Source organism: Lytechinus variegatus, chromosome 16 (assembly GCF_018143015.1).
Source record: "Lytechinus variegatus isolate NC3 chromosome 16, Lvar_3.0, whole genome shotgun sequence".
NCBI lineage: Eukaryota > Metazoa > Echinodermata > Echinoidea > Temnopleuroida > Toxopneustidae > Lytechinus > Lytechinus variegatus.
This window is the reverse complement of record NC_054755.1, coordinates 17,428,474-17,446,027: the sequence shown is the minus strand read 5'-3', so window position 1 is coordinate 17,446,027 and position 17,554 is coordinate 17,428,474. Positions and strand designations below refer to the sequence as shown.

Here is a 17,554-nt window from a genome sequence, read left to right as displayed (position 1 = left end):
TACTGTAGTTTCATAGATAGATAGATAAATAGATAGAAGAAAGACAGACAGATGGATAGAGAGAGAGAGAGCTGGAGAATTTGAGAGATAGATAGATGTCAGATAGATCAAGAATGAGAGAGAAGAGCGACAAATTAACAGATAGATACTGTAGTTACTATAGGTAGAGAGAGAGAGAAATAGAGAAAGACAGACAGATGGATGGAGAGAGAGATAGAGAATTTGAGATAGATAGATAGATGTTAGATAAAGAATGAGAGAGACAGAGAAGATTATTAGATAGATAGATACTGCAGTTACATAAGGTGGTTTCAGACCGCCTCGAAGTTCGCCAGTTCCAGGTATTCTCTGATCGGGGAATTTACCCCGATCAGAAAATACCAGGTATTTTGGTAATGTGAAAGCAAACTACGCGTAATATCCCCGAAAGAAAATACCCGCTAAATAGTAGGTACTTGGCGAAATTACGAGAACTTTCGTGGGGATTTTTCCAAGGTCGCAGGTATTTTGGCGATGTGAAAGCAAATTACGGGAACTTTTATCCCAGCGTGTTGTTGGGCGCGGCGGCGTGGGTGGCTGCTGGGCTAGTGATTTTGAATCTCCCGCCTTGCCTGCTTATCAGACCACACTGCGCATGCTCGTAACTTCGGGAACTTATCCCGAAGGATGTGTTTTTTTTTTGGGGGGGGGTGTGAATGCAGGAATAATTAACGGGTATTTTTTAGCCTTAAAAAGTTCTCGTAATTTAACGGGGATTCTTGTGATCGAGGCGGTTCGAAACCACCTATAGATAGATAGAGATAGAATTTGAGAGATAGATATATAGACAGATAGAGAGAAAGACAGACATCAGCAAATCGGCAAGGCAAATGATCAGGGCATACATTCGTATTGAACCTGGAAAGTCTAAGCTCAGCTGCACTTTGCAAATTTATGTTCTGCGGATAACTTCGGTGAGGACTTTGGATCGCGCGCCCAGCTGATAATGTAAACAAACGTAGACGTAGACTATTCACTAGTCGCTTTTTGGCTACTTTTCCGGAAAATGCCTTCGCCAGGGTGTAAACGGAAACGCGCGTCCGGGAGCAAGGACCTGTGAAAATGAGTTCGCACAACCCACACCACAGAAAATGTTTGACACCATGGGAGGGGGATATGAACCCTCAAGATTACTGCTAGGTAGGTTGTAGTCTCAATTTTTATTCTACAGTCGTATTTCTAGAACGATGAAAAATAGCACAAAAAAATAAAGAACCATTAAGGGGAAGGTGAAATGTGACATGCTGTATATCTGCTTCTATGTATCATGAATGCATCACTGAGGCATCAAAATGTGGTCGGGTGATAGCTATAACGATACGACAACATTTAAAAGCGAAATATAGATATCAAACCTTCAAAATAGGGACTCACCTGTGGTCAACTTCAATTTTCGTCAGAAGTAGATATGAAGAAATTGGAATGATAAAATGACTTTGTGTTGTGTAACATGTGGATCTTTATTAAAATACTGTGGACTTGAATATATATTGGATATATATTAGTAACATATTATAACATTTCATAAACATTTCACCACCATTTGGGCGACTATTCATAATCATGTAGTCCCGTATATATGGATTTCAACGCTACATGAATCAGTTAGAATTACGTGTATTCTAGCGTTATGATCTGATATAAACTAAATGCATTACTGTTAGGTAATGCGTTCTGCCGTAGAAATGGTGGGGGGGGGGGGGGGGAATTTTGGCCATTGACCCCTGAACAGATTTTACGATTATGAAAAAAAAGTTAGAGGAAAGAAATGAAAGGAAAAGAAGGAAATATAATTAAAAAAAAATGTGGAGATTATGTCAACAATTAAATTGTTCTATTAAAGACGTCATTAATTGGCTCAATCGCTTCAGTCGCTCACAGCTCTAGACATTTTTCCCTATACGCCATGTTTGGCAGTCTCATTTTTTTTTTTTTTTTTTTGGGGGGGGGGCTTATGTCACTGGTAATGAATTTGGTATGGATCACATTTATATCCTCAGTAAGCACGTAATTATATTTGATTTATGCAGCGTTGGATCCCAAACTATTACAAGATTCAAATCAAAATTAAAAACATACCTCTTTAGTTAAGAAAATATGCTGTGTAGACCAAAATAAGTAAAAAGAGCTCTCAACAAGCGCAGCTGAATATTTCCATATAAAAGCTGCGCTATATAAATTAATGCTTATTATTATTATTAAGATTGTTAATAGCAGCCAAAAGGGTAATTAAAACATATCCGAAAATGTTAGAAAAATCCTTTTATGAATAACACATATTCTATCCAACTGTAGCTTTAGAGAACGCCACACATATTCAACACACAAAATCACTTTATCGTCTCAACGTTTTCTATTTGAGACGTACATTGACATAGGTCATGAGCGTATTCCTATTTAAAAGGATCAATTTATAAACATCACGTTTCAACATGTTTCAATATTGCTGTATCGTAAGAGCTATCACCCAGCTGCAACGTTCCGATACATCAATGACGTATTTATGACGTATACAAGCGTAGATATGGCAACTCTATTTTACCATTTCATTAAAGATTGTTGTTGGGTTTTTTTCTTCAATTTTTTTGCTAATTTTCATCGCTCTTGAAATTCAACTGTAGAAAAAAGGTGATACCACAATTCGAGACTACTACCTACCTAGCAGTGATCTAGCGAGTCTATATACTTAGTACTTTTGGTGTCAAACCTTTTATGTGGTATGGGTTGTACGAACTCATTTTTCACAGTCAGGTCCTTGCTCCTGGTCTATCAGAAAGCAGTCTGAACAACAGCGACGTCACGAGAACACGATTCACGGAGCAAGGGTAGGACTCGAATGCAGAAGCGTGGCAGTGTAAAAGAACCGCTTCTCTCATGTAAGATCTTTTTTCCTCAGACGTATATATTGACTATTTTCTTAACTTGTTTCTATTTAAAAAATTATATAGTTGGCATTCAGTTGGCACTTACTAGAAATAAATTACATTTGCACATAAGCTACTGTACTCCTTGCCTTTGGTTCTCGAGAGCTCAGGCGCATGAACATGATTGGAAGACACATACGCTCTGATCAAGCAAATGCTCAAGCTACTCTGAGGCTCGGAACTGGAGCAAACCCGGATGCAAAATGCTTATAAAACGCACAAGCAAAAATGTTCGATTCGTGCATACGCTCTTTTTAGAAATAGCTTTAATCGCGTCAAGCAAAGGCTAACAGGCAGTTACCAATATTGCTTGAGTTGATAAAAGCATTTGCTTACTCATTTTTATGCATACGGAATCAAGTAAACGCCAAACAAAAACCTAGCAAAAGGAATTGCTACTTTTTATTCGACCCAACAGTCTCACCCACCTCCTGAACAATGGGTCAGACACGTAAAAAGTAGCATTTGCTTTTGCTAATCTTTTGCTTGATAAGATTCCGTATGGTTAAAGAGAGAGCAAAGGCTTAAGGTAGTAAGCTCAAGCAACTGCCAACTGCATGCTTGCATTTTCTTTATGATTGAGCTATTGCTTAAAGTATATGTATATGCATTTTACTATTGTGCGTTTACATTTGATTGGGCTTTTTCAAGCTCCATCAGAGCAACTTGAGCGTTGCTTGATCAGGGCGTTCGCGGCTTAAAATCATGTTTATATACGTCAGACAGAACACCAAGATGTACACTTGCGAACTTGTAAATGTTTTCTTCCTAGTATCTGAAGTGCAAACTGAATAACAACTTTATTAATTTATTAATAAGAAACAAGTTAAAAGAATAGTTTGACACCACGTCGGAAAAGATGTTACAAGAGAAAACATGGATTCTGCACTGCCACACCTTTCCATTCGAGTCCCGTTTTTGTTCTGTGAGTCGTGTTCGTAGCAGCGCGGCGTGACGTCGCTATTGTTGAAACCGCTATCAATTACCATGATTACTGTATGAAGGCAAGAAAAGGGTTCAAGCACAAGCAAAGGGTTATGCATACGAAATAATTGCTAATGCATGATCTTTTGCTTGGCTAGTAACTGCTTATGCTTGAAGCAATTGCTTGCAAGCTATTACTCCTTTTTATGTATCTGACGCATTAGGTTCGCTGCTTAGATTCTCTACATATATCAATGTACCTGTTAGACTATTTACCTCCGTCCTCTCAGTCTTTTTACCCCACATCATCTTTCTCCACACTTGTTTTTATATTATGTTGAGAGACACTCATTATAATCAACGTTCTACATAAAAAATAGCCAAAAGTATAAAGTCCAAATTATCACTATTATTGCACATGAAAAACATTTTTAGTGAATAGATTTATCATGAATACAAAAAGCAGTCTCTTTTTCCAGTCATCCATACTCATATCACGTAGTCAGTGCATTGCACCGTGGCGTCTGTGAAGTTGTGCACGGGATACACCCGTTTGGCTTTAACGCAAGAAACGCAACCTGCAGCTTCGATTGTCTTTAGATCTACATGTAGGAGTTCAACGGTAAGTATCTTCATCACTTTAAAGCAGCACTTATTCTGGAAGAAGTAAAAAAAATTCTGCTTCTTCTCCTTCTTAAGAAGAAAGAAACAACTCTTAAGAAGGAGAAGAAGTAGAATTTTGTCATATTATTCAGTAATATGGTAACGTAATGAGCAAGTATACGGAGGGGGGGGGGGGGTGGAACATTCAAAGAAATTTACATTTTAAATTCCGCGGTCAAGCCTAATGGGCCTAATAGGTTGACATCTTAAAAGGTCTTTACTGAGCGTAGGCAATTTCCATGTAGCAAAATCATTGAAGTATTAAAAATAAATATATGAATTGAATAAGAAACTAGATTTCAGAACAGGAAATAAAATCAATTTATAGGGCGCGGAACGGTTTTGAAAGTGTTGGCTGGACGGGGGGGGGGGGGCTTGTCATGCAAAACATCACAATCAGATGGTCAATCTTATATTTTGTACACGTTTTTAAGGTATGTGTGTGGGGGGTGAAGTATAATCACATCTATATTCGTTTAATCATTTTCTATATTTGTAATGTTGTAGGTTTTTCGTTCTTTTTCTAGATATGACTCATCGCAAAAAAATCATTTGTAACCTATTGACTTCACTTAAACGTTGCCATTTCATTTTAATCATGATTTATTGACGGATAATCAGGTGACAAATTGACCGAAAAGGGAAGAAAAAAACCTCCACTTAACTTTCAAGGCTTATATCATAACCTCAAAATATATAGAGAACACAATCTAGAAATGATGTAGAATTATGCATTCAGAACATTGTCATGGTTGTTACCGGTTCGAACAATTGAGGAAGTTTTCGAGACTTCACTGATTAAGAAATCATTTCTAAGAATGTTTATGGAAACATGAAAACAAATGAACCTTTTGTATCATAAGCACTGTTTAATGCATTTTTATTCAGTCTTAGCATAATTCAACAATTAACATACATGTGGTATATACATATTTCTTTGTCACTTAATCCACAAAACCTGAGAACATGAATAATGCAGCGATTCTATGGAAGAATCTTTCGTCATAGAAATCCATAGAAGAATATTGTTCACAAATTTTTAGGCTTTCTAGATATTAAATCTGGAAATCCTTGTATAAAACATACATATTTTATTTAGTGAATTATACTAATTATGCAAATTAGGAAATACCATGCCATATCAAACCTTAGAATTGCTGCATATATAATTCATATTTTCCGGTTTTGGAGATATAAAATGACAAAGATATATATTTGAATATATACATGTATATATTCAAATATATATCTTTGTCATTTTGTCAACTAAGCATATGAAGAATTGATGAAATACCCTGTCAAAACAGGTTCTTCTCCTGTTCTCAAAGTAGGAGAATTAGAAGACTAGACTAGAAATTATTGAAGAAATTATAAAATGAACAAAATGTCCTGAGGATCCATACCCAGGCTTGGCATGTCCTCCTTCTCTAACTGGCTGGGTGTGTCTGCCCCAAGTGTACATTTGTACATGTCCAGTACAATGAACATGTCCAAAGTTAATTTGCATATTTGCACCTGAAAATTCTTAAACACAGAAGCCTATCCTGGGCTGAATAAAATAAGGCATGCAGCTCAATTAACTCTTGCATTAAAGATTCTATAGACTAGACCCTTTCACACTAATAAATTAAACCTCTTTCAGCAAATCTACTCACAGACATTTCAATGACCTCTGGCCTATTAGGACCTCTTTCACATTAGAAAATTAATTCCCAATTTCATCACTAATCTCATCACTATTCTCATTTAATCATCTTTCTCTATCATTCACCACAATTCACCACCAATGGCACAAAAAGCCCATTCTTACATTCTCTATTTTACCTCTCTCTTAATCTGTATCATTTTAAGATACGCGCAAGTAGATGCAATTCTAAGTCCACTGTGACAGAATGTAAGAAATATATATACATGTATAAAGCACATGAATGTTAATTGGTAAATTATGCTATTTACATAAATGTCACTGCATAAAAAGGAAAATCATTGTCAAAATGAATTTCTCGTTAGAGACAACCATAGAAGATCTGTATTATTTATGTTTTTAGGCTTTCTAGTTTACAAAATTACAAAGAAATCTTGATATTGCACACTTGTGCTAATTAGCGTTTTCTATGGTAATTATGCTGATTATGAGTAATACATTAATTAGAAAGGAAGGTTTATGTCAATGAATTCTTCGTCATAGAAAAACATAGAAGAGCTGCATTTTTTTCATGTTTTATGCTTTCTACATGATTATGATATAACACAGAAATCCTTGTATATAACATTCTTATGTTAATTAATAATACTAATTATGGAGATTACGACAAGGAATTGCTTAAAATGGAAAGCCATCATCAGAAATGAATTTCTTGTCATATCAAACCTTAGAATAGCTGTATTATTCATGTTTTCAGGTTTTGTGGATATAAAATGACAAATAAAATATACATTGGACATGTATGTTAATTGATGAATTACGCTAATTATGCTAATTGCGTAAATGTGAATGCATAAAAAAGGAAATCATTGTCATAACTTAATTCCTCTTTGTAGAAACACATAGAAGAGCTATTTTGGTGTTCTCAGTCATGTTCATTTACCAAAGGGTTTATAATATTACTTCTGCTGATAAGCTCATTTTGCTAATAGCTTTAATTACAATGTCTTCTTTACTTGAAAATGAAAATGGTCATGAATGAATTCCTCATTACAGGAACCCTTAAAAAGGGTATTTTTTGTTTCCAGTAAGACTAACAACATATTACATGTATAATTACATGATTATGCTAATAAAAAATGCCAAAGGATACCAATGTGTCAATCAAACTAAATTTATGTCAAATCCCATTTAGAACTCAAATCAACCAAAAACCAAATTTTCCAGGTATAGAAGGTTTCTACTGGACTATAATAGACTTGTATAAAAAAAAATAAATAAAACATAATCTTCTATAATGATTCACGATAAAATAAAATAAAATACGTTAATCAATACTCCTGATGGCAAATATGCTATAAATTGTGCAAACATTATCCCCATGTTTCATTATCCATATTGGTCCAAAGCTTCTTTCTCGCGTTGAACATTAAAAGTTAACTTGTATATATTTTTTAAAGGTCCGGTCAAGGCTACATTGTCTGTCTTCAAATTCGCCATGGCGTCTAAGTTCCCAACAAAGGAGGATAAGGACAAGCAGCTTCGTACAAGAAAAGGCCATGACATGACATGGTCATGTGACAAGCATGGTGAGCCAATCACATTTTTCTGTAAACAACACAAAATTCCTATCTGTCATAAATGTGCGACCAAAGTTCACCAGAAACCATGTGAGCTAGACGACATCGAGGATGTCATCATAGAAAGGCGGGGACATCTTGAGGAGAAACAGCCCTTGATAGAGGAAACGAAATTACTACTTCAGAAGGTCCAATCTAAAATAAATGCCGTTTCTTCTTCTTCCAGTATGCATCTTGAGACGGTCAACAATAAACTACAAGAGACTTTCAAAGACAAGTTAAAGAATGTGAAAGAAAAGGAAGTAAACTTGATTAGGGTGATTAACGAGGAGGCGGATGAAGAAATACGGAAAATAAATGAGAAGAGAGAAAAACGCATCAAGGATTGCAACATCGATATCGAAAAGGAACAAACTACCATCAAAGAGAGAGAGACAAGACTTTTATCAGATACTAAGACAATCAGTGACGAAATTACTAAGAAGATTAACGAACTGACTAATAAGAATCAGCATGCGCTTAACACAATGAAGAATATTGAATCAACCATCACACGTATAAACCAACATGATGAAACATTGGTGAATGAAGCTCCTCAAGTACTTGCATCTATTGAGGAAAATTTAAGTTTGAACTTTCATCAAGATGTAAGCGGCTGTCTTGACCGAATACAGAGTGAGGTTGAGAGAGTGAAGTTTGTAGAGGGGGAAGTAGGTGGAGAATACTGCTGTAGAATTGATGGGTATATCGGTAAATGGGAACTTGTCAAGTCAATCCACATTCCATCTGGTGTAAATAAGCCGTGGGTGCGTGGTTTGATCAGTGATGATGAGATATGTGTGGAAGACGCAAAGAACCATGACATGTATGTTACAAACATTAACACTCAACACACACAGAAAGTCATTGATGGAGTTAGTAGCATGTACTTTACGTCATGTGCCCCCATAAACAGTAATGTAATAGTATGTGGAAAGTGGAGATGTGATTGGATGGGTGACGGGTTGGATGGATTTATCACTCTCTATGACAGACAATGGAAGATGATTAGAGACATCAGCATACCACTGAATGGAGGCGGTCCTCGTTTGTACGTTGATGTCGACAGGGATGGGATGATCCTCGCTGCTCAGTACGGTCAGTCTACCATATACGTCATAAACCCTGATGATGGAAAGATTGTACACACTGTTACGATGCAGGGTGAGGAGGTGTGTGGTAATATACAAGCCTTGTCATCAGGTGATATCGTTGTGAATACAGATTACAATAAATACACTGCCATCTCACGATCAGGAGAAGAGAAGGCTGTCATACACTGTGATGAGTGGGGGGAATCAAAATGTCGAGTTGACAAACTGACAGACACACTCTTCATCACTTACCGAGTCGCGGGTAAAACCTACGCAGTTGATCAGGTGTCACGTGATGGTATCATCCAGGCAAGGGGGATCGTGGAATACTTGGAATCAGATCGCCCTTTCTACTTTAGCCCTTGTCTTGTTACTCCTTGTGGTAACCATGTAGTCTGTGATGGAGATAAGCTTCTTCTTTACAAGAAGACATTTATCTTGTAAATCATCAAGACACTCAACGATCGAGTGATGTTTGATGTGTATAGGAAATTATAGGCCTGTCATTGACCACCAGCAGGGAAAATAATAATGTCAAATTGTTATTTCATCCGATGAAAAGGCTTATATTTCATTCAACCCCATCAACACCACCTTATATGACTATTTTGAGTTAAAATGTAATGTTAATGCCAGAAAATTACAGACATTAAGAGTTATACTGATTTTCTTTTTGTATATTGTAATATGTAAGGGGGCCTGTTACAACCGATAATTGGGACCTTTCGCAATCATCACGGACGCTAGTATTAGGGTCCCCTAACACAAAAGTTAACGCTTAATCATACACTTGATTTTTAAGATTGATTGTGCATTACAGTCAATAGAATCAAACGTAGAAAACTGCTCTACGATCAATGCTAAGCTTTGTGTAACAGGGGGATTACAGGCCCTACAAATCTGCTTTTCGTGTGCAAAATCCCTTTCCGCGACACCCGTACCGCATACATGCATGTATATTACGACTGATGGCTGGAGATATTCAAAATGCAGAACCTAAAATAGATTTATGACATGGAGAAGAAAGTGGTTTTTCAAACAAATCGAGAACATATTGAGTGAGGAAAAACTTACTGAATGAAGGCTTAAATATAGATCATTACAGTCCATCGAATCGATATTACATTTAATGTGGATTATTGGTGGATCACTGGCAATTGATTTCATGGATAAGATCAACCTCTCCAGCCGAACATTTCGCATGCGTTGATATGTACACATCATATGTGATACCTTTGAACTCGTTTCCTTTTGTTTCTTTTGTTTCTTTGTTTCTTTTGTTTACTCCTTATACACAAACGATATGCCTCTCGCACACGATGTGAGGGGCATTAATGTTTTACATTCCCAGAAATGGGGATTAGATTCAAATTCCGGGGGGACCACTTCCATTGATGAGTGGATACCAGGCACGACCATGGGGTTTCGAAAAGTACCCTAAACATGCTAAACAAGGGAAGCAATTCTTTTCCAGATTATGAAAATGCATCTCTTAACAAGTATTTGGCTTGTGAAACCCTACAAGTATTGAATATATATCCCTTATTTCAGCATTTTAAACATCGTTTTGACACCCTTATAACGTTACATAGGCCTATATACGTAACGTACCTGCCCACTCTGTCCCCTTTTACGGGTGGTCGCTACTGGTATCCACTAATCAATGGAAGTGGGCCCCCCGGGCGGCCTCTCGAGCTCTAGGAGGAGTCAAATGTGGCTTTGGAAAGTCGTCCTCAATCGGATAAATCGCTGTTACCATAGTAGCAACCAGAATTTTGCACACGAAACGCATATTGAATGTTTCCGTCGCAGATGCGAAACGAAAAAAAATCTCATGTCACACAATTTGCATTGCAGGACTGAGTTTTACGACCATGATGACGGGCCCAAAAAGTCCCTTCCAAAGTCAACGACCGTTGTAAATAAGCGTCCGCGTCCTCAAACGAAAGGTCGGGAATGTCGCACCAACGCATAATGTCGCAATCTGCGACATTATGCCAAGAGATGCCGATGCATAATGTCGTAGTTTTTCTAACGCATTATGTCACATGTCGCAACGCATAATGTCGCAGCAAATCGTCAACGCATAATGTCACATGTCGCAACGCATAATGTCACAGCGGTATTTTCTTCAGGACTCGAGCTACAGATAAGATATAAAACATGCTTTGACTTAGTATTTTGAGACACGAAAAAGAGAAAGAAATTATTTTGAAATCAGGATTACTCTTTGTATGGATATTTGTCGCTTTATTACCATTTCGTCTACTGCCTTTTCCCCACTATCGCATGGTCTGATATCATTTCGTCTACCATTATTAGTTAGTCAAATATCAACATAGTCCAATAACCATTTCGTCTAATTACCATCTCGTCTAATAGCCAGTTGGTCTAATAGCCGTTGTGTTTATGATCATTTAGTCTAATTGTATTTTTTTTCAGTTGGTCCAATATCCATTTTGTCCAATATCATTACGTCTATTACCTTTTGGTCTAATAGCCAATTGGTCTAATAACCACTTGGTGTACTCTCATTTTCGTCCATGTTCCATTTGGTCTAACTTCAGTTGGTTCGCTATCACTTTGTCTAAATCCATTTCGGCTAACACTCATTTGGTATCGTTGCCACGGGTCCAATCACCAATAGGTCCAATCATTGGTTCTAGGACAATTACCCCACGGACAATCACCCTTCCGGACAACTAATCCCTGACAAGTTTACCCACCCGAGGACAATTACCCCCTGGACAATTACCCCCTGAGGACAATTACCCCCCGAGGACAATTACCCCCTGAGGACAATTACACCCCGGACAAATACCCCCTAGACAATTACTCCCGGACAACTACCCCCGAGGACGATTACTCCCTGAGGACAATTACCCCCCCCCGGACAACTACCCCCTAGGGCAATTTCCCCCGGACAGTTACCCCCCGGACAACTACCCCCGGACAATTACCCCTTAGGAAAATTACCCCCCAGGACAATTACGCCCGGATAATTACCCCAGAGGACAATTACCAACGGGAACAATTACCCTGCCCGGGGACAATAACCCCCTAGACAAATTGAGTGCACAGAGTTAGGGCCTAAATTGTAAAATTACATGGCGTTCTAGTGTATATTATCTTTGCAAATTTTTGGTTTTTGCTTACTGTATTAAAATTAAAGCCACATCTTAATCTGGAATGTGCACCAATTGTTTCATAATTCTTAGCTTCTTGTTAGATGAATTGTTTTAAAATAATAGGTTTATAGGTTCTTCTTGTCAAAGTAGTGTTGATGGTTTGCGTTACCGACTTTCAATATTTCTACCTACGAAGGTGTCTTTTTAATGTTTTAAAATTTTCCTGATTTTTCCTGAAATCAAACCCCAAATGAATCAAGAAAAATCAGATCAGTTGGAATCAGAGAATTTATGGTAGCATCTACGCTCACATCTCACTATTACTGATTCACATTGCAACACCATAATTTGTAGTTTTCTATTTCTTTATTGTAAAAAAGATTCACAGATCACTCATTTAGTCCTGCAGTGTATGTAGCTTATCATAGTTAGTAATACTTATCCATGGCAAGTATAATTATATCGACGTTAAATGTCTCATTACATTGTGTATAAAACTGTATCGCCACAGTTATCTAGTGTTATATTCACAGGAAATGTAATGTTGAAGATAACATTCATGTTATCAGAAAACTTCTATTGGATTTACTGTTAGAGTCATCAGCATTTTACAGATTCATGTTAACTGAGGTTAATGTATATTGATTGTTAACTATTCGATTGCTAATTATTTTCATTGATATATGTTATGAAATCTCTTTACTGGAAAAAAATCAGCTTTATTTCCTTATTTTTTGCTAACATCTACTTCATATCTTCATACTCGAAACTAATCGGATTTTCATTCTAGTCATTACATTAGTTTAACATTGTACAAAGCGTCTCTTAGTTATTATTATCAATAATTGTTTTATGTTGGCAAGCATAATTACATCCATGTATTCATTTAAATGTTTCATTTCATCAAACTGTGTTGCCTAGGGTATCTTGTGTTATGGTCACAAGAAATCTATTGTAGATAATATCTTTCAATTTATCAAAGACTCCTATTGGATTTATTGTTACAATCATCAGCATTTCACAGATTCATATCAGCTGAGATTTGTACGTACTATTGTTCTTTGAGCTATTCGGTTACTCATAATTTCTGTAGTACACACGATTCAAACGTATTTATTGAAAAGAAATAAACAGCTTTGTTCCCATGCTTGTCCTTTCAAGATTTTTGTTAGTTCATCACATTTGTATGCCTTCAGCTATTCAAAAGTTGCTTCATAAATATGCATGTATGTACAGATAATCTGATCAAATTCTTCTATAATGCTTGCATAATGCTCATGTTGATTTGTATAAAAGTAATGATCCACTTTACATGCTCGTTTTAGATGTTGATATTACAAAATAAGAAAGATAATGTACTTCAGTTTTTTTTATATCCGTCTTTGTTATGGCTTTTGTATATTGTTTTCATTATGTGCAAAATGTGTAACCAATTGCTCTTGAATATATACCGCGTGAAAAAATGACACCTCAGAAATCCCCATTCAAGGAACATATATTTAATGAACACATAATTATTTTATGTGGCCTGAAAGATTATCGGCTGCTAAGTAATTTCATACCCTATTTATGTGGTATGTCTTCACGCTGGATAATCAGGAGGTATAATCTACTGTGTTATAAAGTTAGATCCAGATGCCAATGAATCCAGACGCCAAAATGATGTCATTGTCCTAAATGGGTTAGTAAACACATTTGTAAATCCATTCTCGATTAAATTTACTTGAGAATTGATACTAAAAAGTTTTTATTGAAAATTTCTAATTTTTAATTATTGTCAAAACGTCTTTTGCAATGGTTTTAATGTAACCATATTGGCCTTGTACATAGAGTTATGACATCTGGATTTATTAATTGTAGCCATGCCTAACTTTCGCGCAATTTAAAAGTTACATACCTACTGATTAACTAATGCGTAAATATAAATTATTTGGGAGAAGATAATATGCTCTTTCCGGGCCTATGTAAGGATTATATGTTCATGACATATCTAAATTGGGGGTTTGAGAGGCGTCAGATTTTTTGTTACTCACACGTTATTAAGAAAATGCTTGTTGAATTATACATCTTAAAAAGTCAAACGGAATTTAAATCTACCTGTGAGTAGAAAGCAGTCGTGTGAAAAAGAGGATAGAATTGTATATCTGGGGAATAATCTCATAAAGAGTTGCGATTGATCCGATCATTCACAACTATGGAAAGCCAGCAAACCGAACAGCAAATATTCGTATGTCTGTCCAAAGTGTTTTTAAAATGAATATGGCGTATATTTATGAATCCATCATTATCTTAACAAATCAGTGCACTCGTTTTTGTATCCAACGGGAGATTTTGTCATTTCCCTGTATGAACAATTATGACACTGATGGCTTTCCATAGTTGATACTGATCGGATCAATCACAACTCTTTATAAGATGGATTACCTGTAACGAAAGTTAACGATAAACGCGAAAGATTTCTTAATCAACAACTGTTCCATTTGTATTGGTTTCATTTGTAATTTGTCTAATTCAAGTTTGTCCAATTACCAACTCGTCTACTATCATTTGGCCAATCATCAATTCGTCCACTTTCCACATGGTGTAATTTTCATTCCGTCTTTAAACAAAAAAAAAAAGGATATTGTACCAACAGGTTATGAAACAAATTAGTAGTGAGACGAAGTGACTGGGCCAAATGGTTATTGGACCAAATTGTTGTTAGACGAAATGTTGACATAATTAATGGCATTTGACTTAATGAAGGTACACCATGTAATGAGTGGACGTGTTGGCAATAGACGAATGGGCAATTTACCTCAGTATGCACTTTAATGAAATACCGTTTATTAGCCAAATAAAGTAATGAGAAGAAGAAGAAGAAAGAGAGTAAGGGAAGCGAGTAAGTGTGATTATGTGAGAGAAAGAAAGGAGGGATAGGGAAAGGAGGGTGTCAGTGTGTCACAATGAGTTTACTCTGTGTTCACAGCTACCTTGTGTCTAATGTGATTGCAGTGTGTTTACAGTGTGTCTCATACTGTGTCAGTGTGTCACACTGAGATTACACTGTGTTCACAGCTACCTTGTGTCTCACAGTGTGAGTGTGATTACAGTGTGTTCACAGTGTGGAAGAGAATCGTTTCTTGGTATGTCTCACAGTACGTTGGCATTCCACCCACACAATCTGCATTCCCCCACATTCATATCTCAGTACAGTCATACGGCTCTTATTTCAATCCTTTTTTACTAGCATTTTCTTGCCTTCTCTTTCTCTCTCTCTCTATCTCTCTCTCTCTCTCTCCTGCTCTTCTTCTTTCTCTGCACTGCAAAAACTCTGGTGTTGATTTAACACCAGCCCGGAATCTATATATGTCAACACCAAAGAAGTGTTAAACAACAACAATTTCGTTTTGGTGTTTATAGGTGTTTATACAACACCAATTAGTATTAAAACAGCATCGGTGGACTTATAAAGATTCCAGGCTGGTGTTAAATCAAGAACAGATTTTTTGCAGTGGACACTTTTTTATATCATATTAAGAAATACACATTTTATTTCGTAATTCTCCTGGAGAAATTACAGGAGATCCCGCCCGCGCATGCGCAGTCATTACGTTCGCAGCATTGATTTGGCAGTCATTTTCCGCCATTTGGGGTAAGATAAAAATTGCTTTTTCTTCCCTTCTTCGAGTTGGTTGCTGGAAATTATGCGCTAGAGCTCTTTTCTATTACAACCTCCTTCTGATATCGACATTGGGTTCGAGTTGGAATACTTCATGACGAAAATACGATTATGAATCGTGATTCTTGAATGTGGGTACCAGCCCGCCGGCGACTCAGTCGCAGCGGAGTTCGGTTTCTCCACCGGGCCAGACGCCGGCGAAGCCGGGCGCAGGGACCCGTTCCACGAGCCAGCAACCAGCGTCGCATATCAACAGTCTTCGTATTCGACTTCGTCGAATACAGTTATAGATAACTTCATGATAAAGGAGATATGATTGAATCTCCGTCGGGCTTTTCGGGCATAGGTACCGATATGGCACTATTGAAAGCCAAGCCCAATAAAATTGTCAAAAACATAAAGGAGATATTAAATCTCCGTCGGGCTCTTCGGGCATAGGAACCGATATGACACCAACAAAGCCAAGCCCAAAAAGAATAAACCTTCCCCCTCAACTTCAAACTCTGAGTTTGAGGAGAGACTAAATTAGAATCGCTTTTGACTGAAGCACTGGAGAACCAGGCTTTTCAGAACCAGTCAGGGAGCCAGTTACTCCCCAGGCATACATGTAGGTCAGCCATTATCAAGATAGTATTCTGAGGCTGTCTTTTTACGATGATAATAATGGTTATGATGATCAGAATTCTTAAATACAGTTCCACGCAGGTCAGGTCCATGTGACCAATGTCAATGATGACAATTCACAAGCTCCAGATTTCGAGAGTGGGGAAGGTGAATGTGATGTGGGCCAATTAAGGCCCAGGCATACCGGCATTAGCCGCTAAGTTTGCCCAGCCCCGAGAGATGGGGCACGGCAATTGATAACCTTGGTCGATATGCCAAGAGTTAATGCTCCCATTTGGGACAAACTAAAACAACTAGGCCTAACTAGACAAAGAAACCTGCAACTACAAAAAATTCAACGTTCACTAACCAGAGGTTTGACAGCATTCATGCAATCTTTAGACCCAGAGAATATTTCTGAAGCTCAACGTCATTGCCTCGCTTTGCTCAGCAATATTAATTTTGAGCTAAATTGCACAAGGAAATGTATTATCAGACCTGATATGAATATGAAATTTACAACATTGTGCAAATCTTCCCAAGTGGGCAAGTTCTTATTTGGAGATGATCTTGCTAAGCAAGTGAAAGACCTGAGTGTGCAGCTGCAGGGATGATGAGAGGCCAATTGAAGGACAAGCAATTCAAGTCTCACACATATCACCCATATGCTAGGAATAAAACCAGTACTCGTGAATCTGGATGGGCTCAATCAGCCCAACATGATTTGTGGTCAGGCAACCAGAGGGTCCTTTTTTAGGGCATCCCCAGTGGAAACGACACAAGAACAAGGCCGTCATGACCAGTGGCAGAACCCAGGCTCGCAGAGCAGAATGCCTCTCAACAGCCCCTTTCCCCCAAAGCAGGGTGCATCTTGGAAGAAAACAAAGTAACTACTTCTACTGAAGAGACGAGTTAACTCAATGATTATTCAAAGTTTCCTATTGGTGGCCGAATGAGGCATTTTGTAAACAATTGGAAAATATTACTTCTGATCATGTCATCTTATCAGCTGTTGAAGGGTATAAATTAGAGTTTGAAAAATTATCTATTAAACCATACCGTTCACTACCCCCACACTGTTTTCATATCAGAACAGTTGAAGTAATTCAAATCAAGAAAAATACTGGGTTAATTAAGAGTTATTCTGGATCTTTCTGACCTGAAAAAGTATGGCTGTCAGCATTTTAAGATGGATAGCATACATACAGCAACACAATGTCAGAAAATCTGTTTTCTTGCCTCAGTGGACCTCCG

At 37.3% G+C, this 17,554-nt stretch overlaps 1 protein-coding gene across 1 annotated transcript; it reads left to right on the top strand.

Moving 5' to 3' along the window:
* Window positions 1-7,654: 7,654 nt before the first annotated feature.
* On the top strand, window positions 7,655-9,614 carry LOC121430004. Its single transcript, XM_041627273.1, has one exon. It carries the CDS (start codon window positions 7,694-7,696, stop codon window positions 9,350-9,352), a length of 1,659 nt encoding a protein of 552 aa, XP_041483207.1. The 5' UTR covers window positions 7,655-7,693; the 3' UTR covers window positions 9,353-9,614.
* Window positions 9,615-17,554: the final 7,940 nt, after the last annotated feature.

Coding starts and splice junctions, on each gene's coding strand:
- LOC121430004 (XM_041627273.1), top strand. CDS start 7,694: ATGGCGTCTAAGTTCCCAACAAAGGAGGATAAGGACAAGCAGCTTCGT.